The sequence below is a fragment of the Salvelinus alpinus genome, chromosome 20, assembly GCF_045679555.1.
Source record: "Salvelinus alpinus chromosome 20, SLU_Salpinus.1, whole genome shotgun sequence".
NCBI lineage: Eukaryota > Metazoa > Chordata > Actinopteri > Salmoniformes > Salmonidae > Salvelinus > Salvelinus alpinus.
The window spans coordinates 38,120,902-38,143,887 of NC_092105.1; the positions used below are offsets into that span (position 1 = coordinate 38,120,902).

At 42.6% G+C, this 22,986-nt stretch overlaps 1 protein-coding gene across 3 annotated transcripts in view; it reads right to left on the reverse strand.

Annotated features, from left to right (window-relative positions):
- Window positions 1–2,750: 2,750 nt before the first annotated feature.
- Window positions 2,751–22,986, reverse strand: part of LOC139546799 (1-acyl-sn-glycerol-3-phosphate acyltransferase gamma-like) — a 29,313-nt gene continuing 9,077 nt past the window's right edge. For 2 of the 3 annotated variants that reach the window (XM_071355591.1, XM_071355589.1), the window contains exons 2-10: window positions 21,561–21,618; window positions 21,041–21,266; window positions 20,683–20,852; window positions 20,244–20,405; window positions 7,142–7,295; window positions 6,929–7,031; window positions 6,509–6,584; window positions 6,119–6,317; window positions 2,751–5,907 (exon numbers count right to left, since the gene is read on the reverse strand). In XM_071355591.1, the coding sequence (XP_071211692.1) occupies window positions 5,816–5,907; window positions 6,119–6,317; window positions 6,509–6,584; window positions 6,929–7,031; window positions 7,142–7,295; window positions 20,244–20,405; window positions 20,683–20,852; window positions 21,041–21,218 (1,134 nt within the window). In that variant the 5' untranslated portion in view covers window positions 21,219–21,266; window positions 21,561–21,618 and the 3' untranslated portion in view covers window positions 2,751–5,815. Of the gene's footprint in view, window positions 5,908–6,118; window positions 6,318–6,508; window positions 6,585–6,928; window positions 7,032–7,141; window positions 7,296–20,243; window positions 20,406–20,682; window positions 20,853–21,040; window positions 21,267–21,520; window positions 21,619–22,986 lie in introns of all 3 variants that reach the window. The other variant, XM_071355590.1, reaches the window with a different exon arrangement.

Sequence of the window (22,986 nt, forward strand, 5' to 3'; positions counted from 1 at the left end):
TTTCAGAAGAAAGGACTTTGTTTCTGGCCATTTTTTAGCCTGTAATCGAACCCACAAATGCTGATGCTCCAGATACTCAACTAGTCTAAAGATGGCCAGTTGTATTGCTTCTTTAGTTAGCACAACAGTTTTCAGCTGTACTAATGTTATTGCAAAAGGGTTTTCTAATGATCAGTTAGCCTTTTAAAATGATAAACTTGGATTAGTTAACAACGTGCCATTGGAACACAGGAGTGATGGTTGCTGATAATGGGCCTCTGTACGCCTATGTAGATATTCCATAAATGTACAACATTAACAATGTCTAAACTAATATATATATATATACACACACACACACATACAGTGTCAAAAAAGTTTGGACACCTACTCATTCAAGGGTTTTTCTTAATTTTACAATTTTAGAATGGTGAAGAAATCAAAACTATGAAATAACACATACAGTTGAGGTCAGAAGTTTACATACACCTTAGCCAAATACATTTAAACTCAGTTATTCACAATTCCTGACATTTAATCCTAGTGAAAATTCCCTGTCTTAGGTCAGTTAGGATCACCAGTTTATTTTAAGAATGTGAAATGTCAGAACAATAGTAGATAGAATTATTTATTTCAGCTTTTCTTTCCTTCATCACATTCCCAGTGGGTCAGAAGTTTACATACACTCAATTAGTATTTGGTAGCACTTGCCAATAAAAAAAAAAAACTTGGGTCAAATGTTTCAGGTAGCCTTCCACATGTTTCCCACCATAAGTTGAGTGAATTTTGGCCAATTCCTCCTGACAGAGCTGGTGTAACTGAGTCAGGTTTTAAGGCCTCCTTGCTCGCACACACTTTTTCAGTTCTGCCCACAAATGTTCTATAGGATTGAGGTCAGGGCTTTGTGATGGCCACTCCAATACTTTGACTTTGTTGTCCTTAAGCCATTTTGCCACAACTTTGGAAGTATGCTTGGGGTCATTGTCCATTTGGAAGACCCATTTGCAACCAAGCTTTAACTTCCTGATTGATGTCTTGAGATGTTGCTTCAATACATCCACATAAGTTGCCATCCTCATGATGCCATCTATTTTGTGAAGTGCACCAATCCCTTCTGCAGCAAAGCACCCCCACAACATGATGCTGTCACCCCCGTGCTTCACGGTTGGGATGGTGTTCTTCGGCTTGCAAGCCTCTCCCTTTTTCCTCCAAACATAAAGATGGTCATTATAGCCAAACAGTTCTATTTTTGTTTCATCAGACCAGAGGACATTTCTCCAAAAAGTACGATCTTTGCCCCCATGTGCAGTTTTATGGCGGTTTTGGAACAGTGGCTTCTTCCTTGCTGAGCGGCCATCAGGTTATGACGATATAGGACTCGTTTTACTGTGAATATAGATACTTTTGTACCCGTTTCCTCCAGCATCTTCACAAGGTCCTTTGCTGTTGTTCTGGGATTGATTTGCACTTTTCGCACCAAAGTACGTTAATCTCTAGGAGACAGAACCCGTCTCCTTTCTGAGTGGTATGACGGCTGCATGGTCCCATGGTGTTTATACTTGCGTACTATTGTTTGTACAGATGAACGTGGTACCTTCAGGCATTTGGAAATTGCTCCCAAGGATGCACCAGACTTGTGGAGGTCTACAAATCTTTTTCTGAGGTCTTCTGATTTCTTTTGAGTTTCCCATTATGTCAAGCAAAGAGGCACTGAGTTTGAAGGTAAGCCTTGAAATACATCCACAGGTACACCTCCAATTGACTCAAATGATGTCAATTAGAAGCTTCTAAAGCCATGACATCATTTTCTGGAATTTTCCAAGCTGTTTAAAGGCACAGTCAACTTAGAGTATGTAAACTTCTGACCCACTGGAATTGTAATACAGTGAATTTAAGTGAAATAATCTGTCTGTAAACAATTGTTGTTAAAATGCAAAGTAGATGTTCTAACTGACTTGCCAAAACTATAGTTTGTTAACAAGAAATTTGTGGAGTGGTTGAAAAACTTTTAATGACTCCAATTTAAGTGTATGTAAGCTTACGACTTCAACTGAATGTAGTAACCAAAAAAAAGTGTTAAACAATTCAAAATAGCCACCCTTTGATGACCGCTTTGCACACACTTGGCATTCTCGCAACCAGCTTTTCGAGAAATGCTTTTCCCACATATGCTGAGCACTTGTTGGCTGCTTTTCCTTCCCTCTGCGATCTCTCACAATTGGGTTGAGGTAAGGTGATTGTGGTGGCCAGGTCATCTGATGCAGCACTCCATCACTCTCCTTCTTGGTTAAATAGCCCTTACACAGCCTGTAGGTGTGTTTTGGCTCATTGTCCTGTTGAAAAACAAATGATAGTCCCACTAAGCACAAACCAGATGGGATGGCGTATCGCTGCAGAACGGAATGAGTAGGTGTCCAAACTTTTTACTGGTACTGTAGGTATGTATATATAGAACAAAGTGAATTATTATTCAATACAATATATAGGCTTGCTTAGATGTAACTTTTTGCAGTGTGTGGTTCTGCCATTGTCTGTATTGATTGGTTGTCATGAACTCAGGTCACACCTTATAGGGGAGGACAAGCTCATAGTATTGGCTGAAATGGAGTGAATGGAAAAGTATCGTACACATTTAACATGGTTTCCATGTGTAGGATACCCAGCCATTATGAGCCGGCCTCCCCTCAGCACCCTCCTGTGATGACTTGGTCTCAGAATGACATCTGGATTCTGCTGCAAACTGAGAAATTCATTCAGACAAACCGACAGCATTAGAGATTAAATCCTTTAATATTCTTAATTGAATAAACAGATATTTAAAAAAAAATGACAAATAAAAGTTGAGATGTGCCACTTTTAAGCCAAAAAGGGTCAGATTTCAGTGTCGTATTTCGAACGTTACCCAATTCTTAAGTTTAGAAAACTTGAACAAAAATAAGAAAATTCTAAGTTAGTGGGATTTTCCCCCCCAGTAAAAACCCCCAGGTTAATTTCTCTGCATGTTCTGTTGCACTGGAAATATATACACCTTATACACAGAGCTGGACTGATAGATACCTGAGGGAGAGGTGGTACTGTAGTTTGGAGTTATGGGAAGTAGACTGGAGATGAGAACATCATGGCCCAAAACCTAGAACATATATCTCCTAAGCTACTGTAACAGTTGTGTTGACAGTTGAGCGATGTAACAGGAGTTGTAACAGAGGTATCGAACACAGAAGCATCATGGGACAGTAAGTATTATTCAAATGGGGCCCTCTTAACTATGACTGTAACTAGGAGCAGATTCTCATGGGACCCTCATCTCCTTAGCTTTACAAATAGCTATACTTTAACTAACCCTAACTACTTTTTTCTGTAGTGAGAAATAAAACAGGAGTTCCTCATCATTTTAACAGAGGGCAGATTTATGTGAATCTTACTGAGTCAGTGTCCCTCACTACTTGCCAATCAAAACGTAATACTACTGAGGAAGTGTTGTCTATGTTCACACACACACACAATGCAATGAAGATGCACTCTGTCTTAAGGCTTGCATGAATCTGTCCTGGTTAAAAAACATTTAACGCTAAAATAAAAAGAATAACAAAGGACATCAACATAGGGAGAAAAGATGGTGACGTTGAAACAGGATGGTGTTCTATAGACTAGTGATGACGTGTTGCTACCACGTTTGCATGTTGCACTGGGGAAATACCAGTCACCTGTCATCTTTGAGTTCTGCTTTCATGTCAATCCCAGTTATAAAGGAGTCCTCAGCCTCCCTATACACCAACCCCTCAGACCACAGATGGGGTGGGTCACCATTCAGACTACCATCATAGAGTGTAAATAATTGTCCAATGAGTAGAGATAAACAATGTAACATGTTTTGAAAGCAAGTGCAGTTGCAGTGCCTGAGCATTGGGTGGCGCTGTGCCATACAATGAATAGCAGCAAAATAAAAAGAGAAAAAAACAATTAATAATAAGAACTATTCAGGACCCGTAAGTAGCTTTAGTAACATCATGTTACACATTGGTGGCTACTGATAATAAGATCCTACTGATCCTCACACCTCAACATATACCTGGGCATAATAAACCCATAAACATGTCAATACCCTGGAGAAAACTCAACTACCCACAGTGCACCATTATGGATGAAGGGTTGGTGGAGTGTGTCTGAATAGAAGACTGTAGCAGGGGGAGAGATGAGGTGGGGAGGAAACCTAGCAACCAATCAAACAATCACCCTAGCTTAAGCAAACTTGAATTAAGGCAACAATTACTAAAGTCTAGAGCTGAACAGCAGAATCAAATGTTCTTTCAGTAATGAGGTTACAATTGGACATGACTAAGTTCCGTGTTCCATACACTAATGCCACTACCAACCCCATCACTGTTTTAGGAGAGAAGGGGATCGCAGTGAGACCAGCAGCTCTCAGCTTCGATCATTAGAACAACTCATTCATTCAGTAAGTACTGCATCTCAACTATAAGAAAGGTAGCTGGGGGTTAGGGTTAATTGGTGATCAAGGTTATTATAAAGAGGTCACACTAACCCTGGGGGTGGTTTAGCATGTTTAAACCAGAGCAGAGATGGCAGGAGAACAAGTTCATAGTTCACTCAGGAACTAACATGGTAATATGTGTGCAGATATCTACTTGTGAGCAAGCAATGGAGAATGCTGTAAAAACCTACATATATAAAATAATTACGGTCAGAAGCCGGGGCGTTGGAATAGTGGAGTGGAATATCATGCCAATGTTAGTAAGTAGTTAGTTACCATAAAGTTAATGAATACAGAGCCCTTACTGTAGTCTTAACACATAGAACCCTGACTCAGTATTTAAAACACTGGAAGTTCCATCTCTGCTGTTGAAAATAAGTCCCTTAGCTAGTTTGGCTGCTGTTGAATATTACTGACTGTCTTGGTAAGAATGCATAGACTTGTAGAATCGTAGAACCACCCCATTATATTTGCTCATGAATACAAAATGGTTCCCACAGCAGAGAGATGAAGCACAGTGAAAATAAACACCTTTTTTGCTCAGAGGAAACCTGGCAGGGTTCTACACTGACCTTTTTGTACAGGGAGCATACGTGCGCCTAAGTTGAAAAATGTACAAGTACACAAAGAAAGAGCACAATGACATTTTTTTTGGAGGCAACAAGCCGTTTTCAATGTAGTAATGGTGCAATTACCATGGTCATGAATTTGCGCTCGGTGTATTCGCCATGGCACTCAGGGGCTGCCGTACAGTGATATCATTGCTACAATTATCATCTGGGTCATTTTTTTCTAGGCGCACAGCAACATATTTAGGCGCATATGCGAGGAAAATGGTCGCATTGTAGAGCTCTGCCGGGCTTTTTCGGTAGAACGAGGGGGGAGATATACTGTACTGTATGTTACAAGGTGAACACTGAAGTAACACCTCAACCTCAAATCAAAAACTAAATTCAAAAGAAAGTTATGGAAAGGAAAGCTGCTGATAGGCTTGGTTCCTAGGGTCAAAGGAGTCGAAGAGTGCGAGGTGGCGGGGGGTCTGAGGGGGTTGGATAAGGGGGCAAGGAGCATGTTCACAGCAGTACCTCCCGTTCTCAGTCCTGCCCTCTCCTACTCCACAGAGAGCTGGCTGCAGATGGTCTCCTTTTTCTCTCTACACTCCTCCCATGGTCAAACCCCTCCCTCTCTTCCTTCCCTCATCGTCCAGATCCATCTCTGGTGTAAATCGGTTTGACCCCCCTCCCCGGAGTGCTTACTCGCACGCACCTCAGGACAACAGAATAGGGGAGGGGGACCGCAGGAGGACCGTACGAGAGCGACCAACTGCGGTCAGGAGGGAGAGTTCTAGTTCTGTTTCTTAGCCCCCTCGTCGCCGTAACTGGAGCCCGTCTTCTTTATCTCGGTGACACCGATCAGGCGCCGGATGGCTATAGAGGCTGAGGAGGACCAAAAAGATAACAGACAGAGATTATGGACCAAATGTCAATGAGGCAGAAAACATTTGTTGTCAGGAACTACGCACATTAGTCAACATCTCAGTTACATTCCCATATGTGTTAAGAGTTAGCTGTAAACCTCATGGTTATTGGATCGACGTCCCAGCCTAAGGTAAGAGTAACGAGGAAGCATTATGTACCCTCTACTCACCAATGATAAGGAAGAGGCTGAAGCCGAGGATGAGGAGGGGGGAGCCACTGACCACCACACCGCAGGCGAAGTTTATGAGGGGCGAGAGCAGAAGGGTCGCCCAGAACAAGAAGTTAAGTAGCGTCCACAACCGGCGAGGAGGGGTGATGGTGGGACCTGGGAAAGTGCCCTCTTTATGATAGTGTTCTTGCAGAGCATCCTGGAGAGGGAGACCGAATGAATGTCAAGGTACTACCAAACCTGGTTAAATATATTTTGTTGTTACTTCCAAATAAGGTATGTGTCAGTAACTCATCTCATATGGGAGTTTATCTGTGTGTGAGACTTGTACAGGGAACAAAACTGCATTTAACAATATTCAGTTACAACTCAAGCACTGAAGAGCCCTACCTTCTCCTGGTAAAGCTTATGAAGCCAGTTGGCACACTCCTTCTCATCTTCTGGGATCTCATCTACAGGGAACCGCCTGTAGGGAGAAGGAGCAGGGGAGACAAGCAGTCAACACAAAATCAAGAGATAGCAGGGGGAGTCTGCTATGGAGTGCAGTAGAGCAGGGCCCCCCCCCCCCCTTTACCTCTCTTTACCTCTCTTTACCTCTGCGGGTTGGGTAGGACAGGACTACCCCAGCAACACAAAGGAGTGTTAGGTAAGATTCTGGCTCAGTTTTGAGCAGTCCACTGTCCCGCTTACTATTAAAAAAAATAGCAATGTGCTTGGAACAAAGCCAAGAGGCTAACAGAACATCATTGGTTTTCACTTCAAACAGCTCAAGTAATAATCACAGGGTCATACATATTGATTAGTACCCACCTGATTTTCATATCTGCCATGTATTTCTTGCCGTTGATTATGCCCAGCAGAGTAGGGACCTGGTGGTCCTTGAAATTCAGTGTGACATCATACACGGCAGATACTAAAAACAATGAAAGACAGAAGAGAAAATCTATAATAATACGAGACCTTATTCTGAACTGCGTGTGTATGTGTGTGTGCACACGCGCAACACGTGCATGCATGCCCCACCTGTGCCCTTGAGGCATTTCAGTGTTGTGGTGAAGCCTTTGGTTCTGGGCAGCAGATGGTATTTGAGCTTGGGCAGGCCTTTACTCTCTGCCACTTCCATACTGATCTGGTGTTTCTTCTCTGTGAAGCGAGTGCCTTCGCAGTACAACAGGAACTATGGAGACAGGAAAAGGAGCGTCAACAAACATGCACTCACAAGGGATTCACAGACGCACGCAAACGTTGAGCTTAGAGAAACACACGCAAAGATAAAACAGCAAGTTTATACACAAGATACACTACTGGTTCAGACAGGCACACATCAGCTGAGGTGACCTCCTTTCCCCTATCCTCTTAGACTCCCCAGCAGGGCCAGCTTGTGTTACAGATCAAGTGCACCTCCAGGAAACGCTACTCGAAATAAAGTTCTTATCTCACCTCAAGGACTTCCATTTAGAGTTGGTGCAGCGTCAACAAAATATACATCCTCAGACAGACAGAAGACTATTTCAAAGAAAACACTGCACATCTTGTTGTCCTCCTGTCCCTGAGGTGAGTTGGTCAGTCATGCGATTCCTAGGTGTTGCTTAAATCAGATCAGACGACCCGATTAGCCAAATCTCTGTCGTTCCCGGTAACCGTAACGAGAGGTGGAAGTGGAAACTTTCAGCCTGAGAAACAACATGCGTCTAAAGATCGTTAGGGAGGGCTATTAGGAGCCAGACCAGAATCCCACTGACCTAGATTTCCCTGTGGCGTTTCAGCTTGATGAATAACACTAACCAGACCTACTCCAGACAAGACCAAACTCCTGGAACTAGTCCAATGACTTATGGCAGACTGAAGATGGGAGCTCAAGGATCAGTCCTGTGTGTAGATTCACTGTACGAGCTGTCTGGACCTAATGTGCGCTGCCAACAGAATGACAAGGAATTTAGTCATGTGGCCCAGGATAGAAATTTAGTCATGTGGCCCAGGATAGAAATTTAGTCATGTGGCCCAGGATAGAAAAATATAGGCCTTAGCCCTTTACACTCGTACCCGTATTCGGGTAGAAAATTGCAGATTTGGTCACTGATAAGCACCTAAATTGCTTTACAGCGCTGTATGGTTTTGACTGACAGACATTCTGAACTTGAGCAACACACGTAACAAGAAGTTGCCCCCCTCCCGCTAAATTGGGCTGCTTTTTTTGTCGTCTGAGTGAGGGAAACGCTGTAAATTAAGAGGACTCAATGTATTTTGAAAGATGAGATGTTGAGGATTATAATAAAATACCCCTTTGGTATCATAGAAGCAAGTAAAACAGTCTAAATGTGCACTTCACATTTCCATGTCATATACAGTGTCAACGTTTATGGTCACCATGTTTGATTCAGTTCCAAGATCACATGGCGTCATACCCTGGCTTGTCCTGAACAATAAATGGGCCTGTTTGTCTATTGTGAAGAAAATTTGCCGCGGAACACGCACCTGAATGCACTCATGACTAGGGCTGTGGCGGCCACGACATTTTGCCGGTTATTGTCAAGCAAATGACTGCCGTTCTCACAGTGATTGACCGTTAATTAACATAAACATGTTTATCATCTCCAGGTCTCGACACACACAAGCCACCGATGTGAGCCTTTGGAACATCTACATACACACAAGCCACCGATGTGAGCCTTTGGAACATCTACATACACACAAGCCACCGATGTGAGCCTTTGGAACATCTACATACACACAAGCCACCGATGTGAGCCTTTGGAACATCTACATACACACAAGCCACCGATGTGAGCCTTTGGAACATCTACATACACACAAGCCACCGATGTGAGCCTTTGGAACATCTACATACACACAAGCCACCGATGTGAGCCTTTGGAACATCTACATACACACAAGCCACCGATGTGAGCCTTTGGAACATCTACATACACACAAGCCACCGATGTGAGCCTTTGGAACATCTACATACACACAAGCCACCGATGTGAGCCTTTGGAACATCTACATACACACAAGCCACCGATGTGAGCCTTTGGAACATCTACATACACACAAGCCACCGATGTGAGCCTTTGGAACATCTACATACACACAAGCCACCGATGTGAGCCTTTGGAACATCTACATACACACAAGCCACCGATGTGAGCCTTTGGAACATCTACATACACACAAGCCACCGATGTGAGCCTTTGGAACATCTACATACACACAAGCCACCGATGTGAGCCTTTGGAACATCTACATACACACAAGCCACCGATGTGAGCCTTTGGAACATCTACATACACACAAGCCACCGATGTGAGCCTTTGGAACATCTACATACACACAAGCCACCGATGTGAGCCTTTGGAACATCTACATACACACAAGCCACCGATGTGAGCCTTTGGAACATCTACATACACACAAGCCACCGATGTGAGCCTTTGGAACATCTACATACACACAAGCCACCGATGTGAGCCTTTGGAACATCTACATACACACAAGCCACCGATGTGAGCCTTTGGAACATCTACATACACACAAGCCACCGATGTGAGCCTTTGGAACATCTACATACACACAAGCCACCGATGTGAGCCTTTGGAACATCTACATACACACAAGCCACCGATGTGAGCCTTTGGAACATCTACATACACACAAGCCACCGATGTGAGCCTTTGGAACATCTACATACACACAAGCCACCGATGTGAGCCTTTGGAACATCTACATACACACAAGCCACCGATGTGAGCCTTTGGAACATCTACATACACACAAGCCACCGATGTGAGCCTTTGGAACATCTACATACACACAAGCCACCGATGTGAGCCTTTGGAACATCTACATACACACAAGCCACCGATGTGAGCCTTTGGAACATCTACATACACACAAGCCACCGATGTGAGCCTTTGGAACATCTACATACACACAAGCCACCGATGTGAGCCTTTGGAACATCTACATACACACAAGCCACCGATGTGAGCCTTTGGAACATCTACATACACACAAGCCACCGATGTGAGCCTTTGGAACATCTACATACACACAAGCCACCGATGTGAGCCTTTGGAACATCTACATACACACAAGCCACCGATGTGAGCCTTTGGAACATCTACATACACACAAGCCACCGATGTGAGCCTTTGGAACATCTACATACACACAAGCCACCGATGTGAGCCTTTGGAACATCTACATACACACAAGCCACCGATGTGAGCCTTTGGAACATCTACATACACACAAGCCACCGATGTGAGCCTTTGGAACATCTACATACACACAAGCCACCGATGTGAGCCTTTGGAACATCTACATACACACAAGCCACCGATGTGAGCCTTTGGAACATCTACATACACACAAGCCACCGATGTGAGCCTTTGGAACATCTACATACACACAAGCCACCGATGTGAGCCTTTGGAACATCTACATACACACAAGCCACCGATGTGAGCCTTTGGAACATCTACATACACACAAGTCTATTAAAACCATTTAATATTCACCATCACAATAAATCTATGATTTATTTTAGAAACATTATGATACGAAGAAAATGCATTTCAGGAAGAACAGAATGAGTCGGCCTATATATTATCTGGCTATGCGCCACGCAATAGGCTAGTTCATTTAGCAGAAAATATATGCTTTTAAGTCACGTGCCATTATTTTATTTGATTTCATAGCAAGAAGAATATAATTGAACTTAGCTGAATAAAATAATATTCCCATTCCGGAGCAAAGAGGTGATGATTTGAAACAGGTCCTACACGCCAGATTTAGATTTATATGGTAATATATACACAATACGTTTTGATTTAAAATGGCCCGTTGGGCAGGAACAGGGGCAGGGAGAAAAAAAGAAACATCATCCGTATGCACTCGAATAGCGAATGGAGGCCGCTTTCCACAGTTCGTTTTTCAAAATCATGCAGGATAGGCTATTCCAGTTTTATAGTGGAGCATGTGCTTAATACTAGCAGCTGAGAAATAAAGTCGCAGCTGGGATCATCCTCTTTTTAGTGGCAACCATCAAAACTCTGCTTTCATAAGGGATTACATATAGAAATGTCTGGGCTGATCAGAGCCCGTATTTCACTCCATGCATCAACCATTGAGAAGCATGCAGCCTTAACTTTGGAAACCAACTGGAATCTGTTCAGTAACATCAAAAGTAAAAATTAGGGTAAAGACAATATGTCTTTATGGTATTTTAAACACAGACTGTCTGAGCTTGGTGCCGACCTGACTAGAGATTTGGGAGAGAACAGGGAGTACGTCTCAAGGACAAGGTCACTGATCTCTGTCGGCTGGGTAGCAGGACATGTGTGTGCGTATGGTTGTGTGTATGTGTGTGCGTATGGTTGTGTGTATGTGTGTGTGTATGGTTGTGTGTATGTGTGTGTGTATGGTTGTGTGTATGTGTGTGCGTATGGTTGTGTGTATGTGTGTGCGTATGGTTGTGTGAATGTGTGGGCGTGAGAAGTCAGTATAAAATGAATTGTTTTGTATTCTTGACTTTAGAACGTTCTCTGAATAAACTGTACTAACCTTTTGTATAAGCTGAGTCTTTGACTAATTATTATTATACCCATGGTCTTACAAACCTCGGGAATTGGTCAGAGCTATTGATTGATTGTTATTATCATTGGGATTGGAAATTCTCTTATCAATTGGTCCTTCGAAGCCGGATTTCAATACCTGTTTTCTGTCGTCCCATGGGAGTGCCGAAAACCGTGCACGGACGGATCAGAGACCCGTGAGTTAAAGACCTGACCTCTGGAAATTGAGGTTCCATTTCAGGCCGGTGGCAAACTGGTACACGACAGAAAACAGTGACGAAATCCAACCAACATTGAATTCTCAGCTGAAAGATAAGGTCGGTGATCTTTATTCATTAGTTTGGGGTTAAATTCTAAACTTACAAAATTAAAGCAAGATAAATGTGAGGGAGGATTTTAACTGTAAAAATAACAGTAAGTAAGATTTGTATCGGGTATACCGTCCATATAATCTAATGTAGAGAAAGTTTAAGACAAAAGTATCTATGTTAGTGTTGGCGGCACTGGGTCACAGATCTAATTAAGAAATTTCGAAGTACAGTATCTAACAGTAAGACCTAAAAGTAAAACTGGTTGAAGTACAGTAGCCGGAAAACGTAATATAGAAGATAAAGTAAAGTAAATTACGTTAGTCTAGGACTCGTTAGTCTAGGACTAACGGGAGTAAGTGAGATGTAAGTATAATAACAGATTATAGAAATAGAAAGTAGAAAGAGAGAAAGATATGAACACGAACAGAGAGAGCAAGCCATAGCCAGGGAGAGGAAAGAAGAGCCAGAACCAAGAGAGTCTAACCTTAAAAAGCGATTAGCACCGTATAATAAGCCAGGGCTGAGGGAGGTTCAATCAGATTGGGAGGAGGATCAGTGTCCTCTCATAGAGCTTCCTAATCCTAGAGCAGGCGAAGCTGACCAATCGGATACCTTACAAGTGTATCGACCCTGGACTCAGAGAGATGTAGCAAGAGCAGTTGGGGGAATAGTACATCCAAAAACAGGAATAGAAGGGTTTAGGAGAGATATGGAGGGACTGACCGAGAGTTTTAAACTAAATACAGGAGAATTGGAAAGGGCTGTCCGACAGATAGTGGGGAAAGACTGGGCAGCAGTGAGGGGAGCCTGGGTTCCAGGGCAAGGAGGAGAACCGGTTTTACCATGGGCAGGAGATGGGGATTATGCAGACAAATTGACACAGCTCTGTAATAATCTTAGGGACTATTACCATAGACATGCAGACTTTTCAAAGATACATGAGTGTGAACAAGGGGATGGGGAAACTGTTAGCCAGTATTTAGAGAGACTGAGGGACGTGTTCAATGCTAATAGTGGACTGGTAGATTCTAGACAGGGAGAGGACGGACCTTACCACCAACAGTTAAAAATAGCCTTCTTGAGTGGTATGAAGCCTGAAATTTGCCAAATCATAAAAGAGACTCTGATAGGGTGGGGAACAGCCACATTAGCCGAAGTAAAGAGGTATGCTATACACCATGAGCATAATGGCAAGGAAAAGAAAAGTAAGAAAGAACAGACAGGAGCAGAACATTTGATCGCCACTCTTGGGGAAATTGCAGGAAAGAGCAGGAAAGATTTTAAAAAGAAATGGGGAAACAGGGAGAGTAGAAAGTGGATAGAACCCGAGGACAGAAAGTGCTACAACTGCAATAAAACAGGCCACATGGCAGAGGATTGTAAGGCCCCACCAAGGAACTGTAGACAGAGACAGTTTAGGGAGAGACAGAAGAGGGAACGTAGGCGAATGAGAGAGCGAGAAGAGTCCGAGGATGAGGAAGAACAGGCATGACTAGAAAGGAGGACAGGATTTGGCAACATTATTGAGAAAATTACAAGGATATCAGCAGGGGAAAAAATTATGTACGTGTGAGACCTAATAACTTATCAAAAGTCATAATAGTAATTATTCCTAAATTCTGAGTAGGAGAAGGAAAGAGGCAGGGACAACGAGAGAATCCTCGCTGGGGAAATGCTTGGACCTTAAAATTAGGGCTATTTTCTGGGAATTGTCTCGGTGCCGGAGTTTACGACTACAGAGAATTATAATAATAGGGTTATTTGCACCTCCCTCTTTTCAATAGTGCTGGTGGTCCAGGGTTAAAACTATTGCCTACAATAGGGAGACTCGGGTTCGTATCTCAGCCTATGCACCGACTAAAATTCATTATGATTGTAATTCAACTATTTATAGGTTTTGCCCGGAAAGATACGGTTGTTAGTGTTTGTTTAAGATATAAACTGAACGTTTTAATAGCTTGTTTAGGTTAAATTGAAAGACTGATTCATTCAAAATAATAGCGAGGCGATTTCGATGGAATACGTTGTCTTGCCTAAATGATCTGATGGAATAATGTATTGAGACTGGAGTCGTATTTAAATTACTCAATCATAGAAGAGACAGTTACCTAAACCTGATGAATTCTGAATAATAATGGAGAGATACGATAAAGTTGTGCCCATCGGAATGTTTTTATTCTTATGGATTGACTGACATACGTTATAAATTTAGCGAAGCACATGGTACTTTTACATTTTGGAGTGGAGAAAGTTGGAAAGTTGGGTTTTGCTCTTGCGATAAACCGAGCCCCGCTTTAAGTCTGAGTAGGGGGTATGTTTGCGTAATAACGTAAAACTGTGTCATTACGTAGAATACACAATAACGTTACTCAAATTGATTTGACAGTTGTTCGGATACAGACTCCCACTCTTTTCTGTACTTCTGGCAGTAACGTTACAATTTTGATTGAGAGATGTTGATTGATGTTGTAAGTTCTGTTCAAGATCAAACATTCGTGACCAACTATATTCCTTGAGTTTGGCTTGTCGGACCCGTACTACTGCTGCTGCAGTCAGGCAATGATGTTGTGACAGAGAAAATTGTTTGTGTCATTTAGAGGGAAAATGCGTGCATTATAGCTTTGAGTCACTTTTCAAAAGTTGCTAAAAGTTCCAAATACATTTTTTAAAAGTAGCTAAATTTGTCGGGGTAGTCGGAAAAGATGCTAAATCTAGCAACAAAATGGCTAGGTGGGCATCACTGGTTGGTTGTGGCTCACTGGGCTATATTTAGCTGTAAGCGATTCAGGTCTGAATAGTTGAATCGTAAAAGTTTTGTGATAGTTTCTGGTTATTGATCTTTGGTTTGATTGTTTGTTTAGGTAACACCAGGGAATTGGAACAAAGTGCAAGGGTTCTAACGTTATAATCTGTTTCCATTACGTGGAACCATGTTAGGTCGGTAAAGGGGATTGCAGTTTGGGTTCATTTTATTTTGCTAAACAAGCTTGGAGCCCACGTTCAATTAAGTGTAATGAACCATTGAGGAAATGTAAAACTAATGACTGGAGGGAGTACAATGGAATTATCATTATTATTAGGTTTTGTTTGTAGTCAACGTTTTGATTTCTGAATCTGGGTAGTCTGACAAAGTGTTTTTTCTGGGAAAAGGAGTGCTTCATTGTCTTGTCTTTCTTTGGAAATGTTTTCCGGGGCTTGAGGAGCTTCCCATTTTCCCAGAGACACAATATCTTAAAGGGCTACACACACGTGGAATATCAGAAGTTCTATTTTCTGAGTTTTAATTAAACCCGGGAATTCTTTTGATAAGGGAATGTTCTGGGAATCTGGGATACAACATGTAGAAAATGTTTGAGGGGTTTTCTTTAATTGGTATAATATAAATTGAGTAACACAACTGTAAAAGGGTGGTATGACTCTTGACCTCTATCTTTGCTTTTTCCCTTGTGGTCTGATCAGCCTCATGGGAGGGCCATTTGGATAATGAATTTAAGGTAATTTGTGATACTGATTTTAAGGTAATTTGAGTAATTGATAATTATTATTAGTAATTGATAATTATTATTATAATTAATTGATAATTAGTTCTTTGACATAGTTGTAATTTGAACCAATGAGAAGAAAGAAAAGCCTTGGATTAATGCTAGACTTATGTTAAGTATTTAGAACATAATCCAGGCCAACAGGACAGGGATATGACATCTGTAGTGATTCAGAATTATTGATAGGATCGCGATAACCTTAATCAACCTATGTAACGAATTTAGAGATTTCCACCATAGACATGTTTTTTTCTAAAATCTATGAGTTCAGGCAGTGAGACACTTAGTCAAGATTTGGCAACAACCCATATTTGATAATGACTATTATGAGAAAGAGCGACAGACAGATAGGAGAAAGGGCAGACGGAGGAGCCCTCCCCGCACAGCTGAGACCTTGAAGTTTTGGGAGCAGAGAGGAGAAGGTGGGGAAGGGGGGCCAGGAAATCTGCAAGATAGGAGTGACACAGAATGGGTCACGGTTACTGAGTGGAGACAAAAGGGGAATGAAAGCTTAGTTGGTTTCTGGAAATAAGGTGTTAAACACGGAAACATTGCCCAGAAATTATTCGGCACAACAGGCCGAAATAGTAGCATTGACTAGGGCCTGTGAAATAAGAAAGGAGAAAGGTTACTGTTTACATAGACATCTAAGACCATACAAAGCAGCACAGATATCTCTTAAAGTAGATAAGACACTGGACAGAGAATTGTTTAGATTTGCGGCAGTATTGATACAAGGGCGGAGCCATGTATCAAAGGGGGGATGGGATAGGACACTTTGTGGCCTATTAAATAATAATAAAACATTTTTTTATAGCGTTCCCAACTTACTGGCAGACACGATTATGGTAAATATTAGGTCAAGATATTATCCCTGGAGGTGGTTTACTAGGATCTAGTTCTTTAAATAATGGATGACATTCTAGCTAATCAGACAGAACACATGAGAAGACTGTTTGTTAACCAAACCTGTATGTCCAAGATTTTATGCTCTACAGGTGAATTACAGGAGAAGGTGATTCACTCAATCCAGTCCCTGGGGAGAATAGACGGGAAGCAGCCCCGTTGGGAGGGGCCATACCAAGTATTCCTGGTGACAGCCTTCGCAGTGAGAAAAGCTGAAAGAGCTACCTGGGGCATAGCACACATTGCAGGAGGGTAAGACACACTGACACTGTCGAACAATCACAGAGTTAGGAGAAGAACCGAAACCAATAGGGTTACCTCTCTAACGAAGATTCCCTGACCCCGCCCTACCCTCCCTGTGTGCGTTCATAGAAGTGTGGTCTGGCCTCTAGCTGCTGATATGTTCTCCGGGAAAGGGGGTGGGGCTTTACAGGAGTGCTGATTGGTCTGAGCTGTCTTATTATGGGAGGAATATTCCTAAATACACCATGACCCATCCGAGAATGCAGAAGGTGGTAACTTGACCCATAGTTTAGACAATGGGGATTTTGTATTAACCAAGCATAAGAGATCACTTGATCGGGATAAACAGGAAGTGAGTGTGGAGATTGGGAAGGATGTCTCAGTGGAGTTCTATGTAGACCAAATGGGGTCTCTGACTCCTTGGCAGTCTAGGACTATGAGCCATTATGGAAGATATCTGTGCAGGTCCCCGTGTAGTTTATGGAAACAGGTCATAGCTCACACAGAGAGAGAGGGCTACATAGATCCACATACCCAGTATGGAAGAAGATGGAGTGTAGTGAAGGTAAGGGTTTCAGTTGATACCCTAGTGCCATTCCGGGAAGAAGAGGTTAGGGCAGGTGGTAGCTCTATAGTCAGCCAGAATACAAGCAGAGCCCCTGACAAAACAGATACTGACAGTGGAGTCGTCCAGAGCCAAGGGCCGGTGCGGATAGTGCAGACGAAAGATCTGAAAGAAGTGATTGAGGTGGAAACTGGTTATGGGGATTCTAACCTATGGTTAGAATGGATTTAGTATACAGCCAGATCAGTAGCGAGAGAAGAATGTAATGTCTGCACCACAGCAAAACCTCAGGAAAAAAAGAAGCTCCCCATCTGGGTCTTTTGACAATAGAGTATATTATTTTGATAAAATTGGGGTCCCACGGGGGGTTGCCAGACGAGTTTAAAGCAAGACATCAGATCTTAGCGGGATTAGAGTCAAGCATTTTCTGGTGGTCCACTCTCAATAAGAATGTGGCTCGGATAAATTATATCTATTATTATCAACAGCACTTCATCAATTATACTAGAGATGGAATAAAAGGATTGGCAGAATAGAATAGCATTGGATATGTTACTAGCTGAGAAGGGAGGGGTCTGCGTGATATTTGGAACAATGTGCTGTACCTTCATCCCAAATAACACAGCTCCAGACGGATCAGTGACCAAGGCTCTGGCTGGTCTAACCACATGAGCTCACGAATTGGCAGAGAACTCTGGGGTAGATAATGCTCTAACAAATTGGTTTGATAGTATGTTTGGGAAATGGAAAAATGTCATAATCACTGTGTTGTGAGCAACCTTCACCTGTATGAGTGTTTTGGTTCTGTTTGGGTGTTGTTTGGTCCTCTGTGTGAAAGTTTTGCTTATCAGGACTCTGGAAAGGTCAATGACGCAACAGATGGTGAGGTACGGACCGATTTCGAGCTCCGGCCTGTGTGATTAATACAGGCCTACAGGCCTAGGAGATGGCTCCGTTTCTTTTAACTACGAGGAGCCAATGTTGGATGAGACTATTTTTGAGGGTTAAGACTGTTTTTTTATGAAGATTGTAATAAAAACCTAAACAGGAAGTGTTAGGATACCTAATGTAGGCCTATAACTGTCATTGATGGATAAGGAATGAAAATACACATATTGGTTTTGTGTGACATTTTGATTTTGAGTGACATTGACAATAGTAATAAAAATAGGTGTAATTTTTTGTAGTAAATGTTTAGGCAATAATTAAAAGGATTCCACCCTGTCACTGTAAAACATGTGAAATGTGTTTGTATCATAGCTGACAAGGAACTGTGGCAGATAACTTATGACCACTGTGAATCTGATAGCAGGGAAGGAGGTCTCCCCCCCGTTGGGCTTGCAATAGATGGGGTAACATATAGCAGCATATGATTAGCAATGTATTCGTCTGGATTATTCTTGTATACAATTGATGTATCAGTGTGTATTATTTAATCATTAAGGGTGGATTGATAGGTGAGAATTATCTGTTAATTGAATGATTAGAATATTCCGCCCTGAAACATAATTGTATGGAATTGATTAGAATGTATAAAATCATAGTCAATAAATGTGTAGTCCTAGTTAGAATTAGGGTAAAGACAATATGTCTTTATGGTATTTTAAACACAGACCGTCTGAGCTTGGTGCCGACCTGACTAGAGATTTGGGAGAGAACAGGGAGTACGTCTCAAGGACAAGATCACTAATCTCTGTCGGCTGGGTAGCAGGACACATGTGTGCGTATGGTTGTGTGAATGTGTAGGTGTGAGATTTGCGTGAGAAGTCAGTATAAAATGAATTGTTTTGTATTCTTGATTTTAGAACTTTCTCTGAATAAACTGTACTAACCTTTTGTATAAGCTGAGTCTTTGACTAATTATTATTATACCCATGGTCTTACAAACCTCGGGAATTGGTCAGAGCTATTGATTGATTGTTATCATTGGGATTGGAAATTCTCTTATCAATTTTGAAAGCACTGTCCATTTCCTTGTGTTTGGCTTTGAAACAACATCCACCATGTTTCCCACTCAGTCTTGAACTTTTAAAAAGCATGATACTGATAAGTGTTTGATGTGATTTTCTATTGCATTTGCATTGCTGTCAGAGTGGTTAGAGGGACAATAGAGCCCTGAGAACCAGACCATTAGCGACCTGATGATCGTTAGCGAGTTGGGTACTAGTACCAACGCATGTACAGAATGCATTAAATGAGATTACCGTGATTCAACGGTCATGTGGAATTTGACTGCGGTCATGACTCATGGTCACTGCAACAACCCTACTCATGACTCATTTCTATGCGCACCAAAATTATGATCCTTTTGTTGGCAATAGAACAAGCTTTCAAAGTATGCCCACATGACCCGATTTAAAATAGCGATTTAAAATGGGCCGCTTTTGGATTGCGTAAAGAACAGTAATTGTGTGACGGCGGGGATGCAGGGTTGTTTTCCAAACAGAACAACTACAAGTGTGCTTGCTCTAGTTCCTCAACGGTACAGCTAGGAGAGCTCGACAAAAAAAGCACGCTATAGTTTAAGATTCTTCTTTGAGCATGGCAATTACTTAGAAACTGCACACTTTGGAGAGGTGTGTTGCCACTTGGAGACACCAGTTAGTCCTCTCACTCAAACTCTTGTGTTGCACCTACCCCACATTTTCCAGGAACATTCTTATGCTACTGAATGTATCCAAAGAATCGTCAGATTCTGTTATCAACAAATGCGGCGAAAAGTACAGTATACGTAAAATGCACATAAAATCAAGCATAATGTTCAGATTCAGTCTCGTGTCAGGTGAAATGTTGTCCCCTCAACTTCAGGTGTAATCATTTCCCCATAATCTCCAAACTGTTTCAATTGCTACTATTCTTATGTATATGCTTCTTGCTTGTATATGCTTCATACATCTTCTGTAAGAAACATTTGAATTTAGACCTCTCCATATAGGCCAATTCCCATGAGTGTAAAGGGTTAACCAAAGGAGACACACTCACCCACATAAACTCAGGGTAGTCTTTGAGTCTGTCCAGACCTCTGAACACAGTGTCTCTGTCCTCCTCCCACTTCCTCTTACAGAACACAATTTCCAGGAAATACCAGGTCCATCCAATCAGAGGCACTTTCAGCAGCTCATGTTTGGCCAGCACCTTGGAACTCTGGGCGGAAAAGAAAGCGTGGGAACGGTAAGAGTCCTGAAGTGTATCTCTAGCATCAATCTCATCTACTTCTCTTTATCGCTACGGAATCTGAAAACGCACAACAGTTGAAAGTAATATGGAAGGCGTCATTTGGTTTCATATGTCTGATTCTTTCAGATCGGGGCTGATAATGGAAAGGCGGTAAAATAGAGAAGCCGATGAGTTTGGACTATTGAGATGACCCCCATTTAGTGACTGATGAATAGTAGATAGTAGAGACAGAAGATATACTGACCCCTAGGACTCCGTATCGCTCACACATCGTCCAGCCGCAGAGGAAGTCAATCTCGTAGTTGTGGTTGAGGATGATGATGACGTGCTCCTTGCCAAACTTCTCCACCGTGGCCTGGTCTGTATAAAGGGTGCATTCTGTGCCAGACCACCACTCTAGCAGCATCACCAGCTCTGCAACAAGTCCAAATATAGAAATTAAAATCGACTCGACTCCTGTCCACGGAGTCAAAATGATCAATATCGAATCGCCAGATTCATTATTTCACAAGGTCCCCTTTTGAGGTGTGACACACGGTCTTATAATGCACACAGGATCTCTCTCTCTCACACACACACACAATTCTAGTGTGGGGACTCACGGCTCCAGAGGGAGTAGGAGAGCCTGGTGTTGATCCTGCGGTAGAGCTGCTTGTTGAAGGGCCACAGGACGCAGGTGAGGAGCTGGATGAAGTTGATGATGAGGCCGCTCACCACGAACACAAAGCCCAGGAGGAGCTGCAGAACAAACTGGGTCTTCAGATAGGCTAACAGACCCATGGCTGCTGCTACTGAGGAGCCTCCTCTCCTCTACACACTACTAACGACCTGTGGGAAAAGGGAGCGAGAATAGAGTGGGAGGGTGCAGGAGGAAGAGGGGGAAGCGAGACAGGAAGGTGAAAGTAGGTAAGATAACAAGAGGGGTGGTGAAGAGAGGAAGAGAAGAGGGAGATTTAAAGGGCAGAGCAGTAAAAAAGGGAGAGGAGAAAGAGTAAAAGGAGGAGAAACAATGAACATGCTGTTCCATTAGATGCGTTTGCTCAGAGAGAAGATCAAAGAAATACATTTCAAACGACGCGTACGGTTGATCGAGTCGAGAAGACATCAATGTTTCATTCTCACCACGGTGGACTCCCTCTATAAGCCCCTCCTGCACGGCCCTTCACTCAGTATTACGGACCTGGGAAAGAGACAGACCGAGAGAGAGAGACAGGTCAACATAGGCAGAAAAGTGGCAGGCAGGAAACAGAAAAGCCTATTGTAAACCATAGTGTATGGCTGCACAACAGTGTACAGTCAAGAAGAAGTGGTAGTGTAGAAGCTGGTCTACCTCATTAACAACCAGAACCTACTAAACTCTAAGCTAGCAGACAGAGGGGGGGGAAAAACTCTAGCCTTTGTCTAGATTCTGTACTACTGTATGTTGTGTGTGCGAGTGCCTGTCACAGAAAATAATGAATAAACGACTGTCACAGACCGAATGAGCGTGACAGACAAGGCGGCTTACATGTGTTGTTACAGAAGGTGTGTCAGAGCACAGGGACTATAAGTGGGTCTCTGTGATGCATTTTCACTCACACAGACCAGTGAGTCACAACACAGCCCTCCAGTCCACTGTGACTTCAACCCCATGCAGGAGCATTTAAAAAATATATATTTTTTTATTTCACCAGGTAGGCTAGCTGAGAACAAGTTCTCATTTGCAACTGCGACCTGGCCAAGATAAAGCAAAGCAGTTCGACACATACGATCAATAATACAGGAGAAAAAGTATATATACAGCATGTGCAAATGAGGTAGGATAAGGGTACCAGTAGTCGAGTCAATAAATAGGCCACGGTGGCAAAGTAATTACAATATAGCAATTAAACACTGGAATGGTAGAATGTGCAGAAGATGAATGTGCAAGTAGAGATACTGGGGTGCAAAAGAGCAAAAATGAGGCCAAATGAGGTGTTGGCTTCGGGGATGACCAGTGAAATATACCTGCTGGAGCACATGCTACGGGTGGGTGTTGCTATGGTGACCAGTGAGCTGAGATAAGGCAGGGCATTACCTAGCAAAGACTAATAGATGACCTGGAGCCAGTGGGTTTGCGACAAATATGTAGCGAGGGCCAGCCAACGAGAGCATACAGGTCGCAGTGGTGGGTAGTATATGGGGCTTTGGTGACAAAACGGATGGCACTGTGATAGACTACATCCAATTTGCTGAGTAGAGTGTTGGAGGCTATTTTGTAAATTACATCGCCAAAGTTATTAATAAGATGCACGCATGACTGAATTGATTTCGGATAAAAGCGTCTGCTAAATGGCATCTCTCAAAAAGGAGGCAATAGGTTGCAAAGTGTGTATTTGTGAGAGGAGAGGAATAAGATGAGTCTTGTTCGCTCTCAGAACAGGCCAACCATGTCTCCATTGTTCGGGACAAATGACCAGCGTTCCAGAGAGGGAGGAAGACACACAGAGAGAGATTGTGTGCAAGTGCAATGATGTGTACGTGTGTAGAATCGTTTGGCAGAAAGGCAGCAGTGCAGACTACATTACAA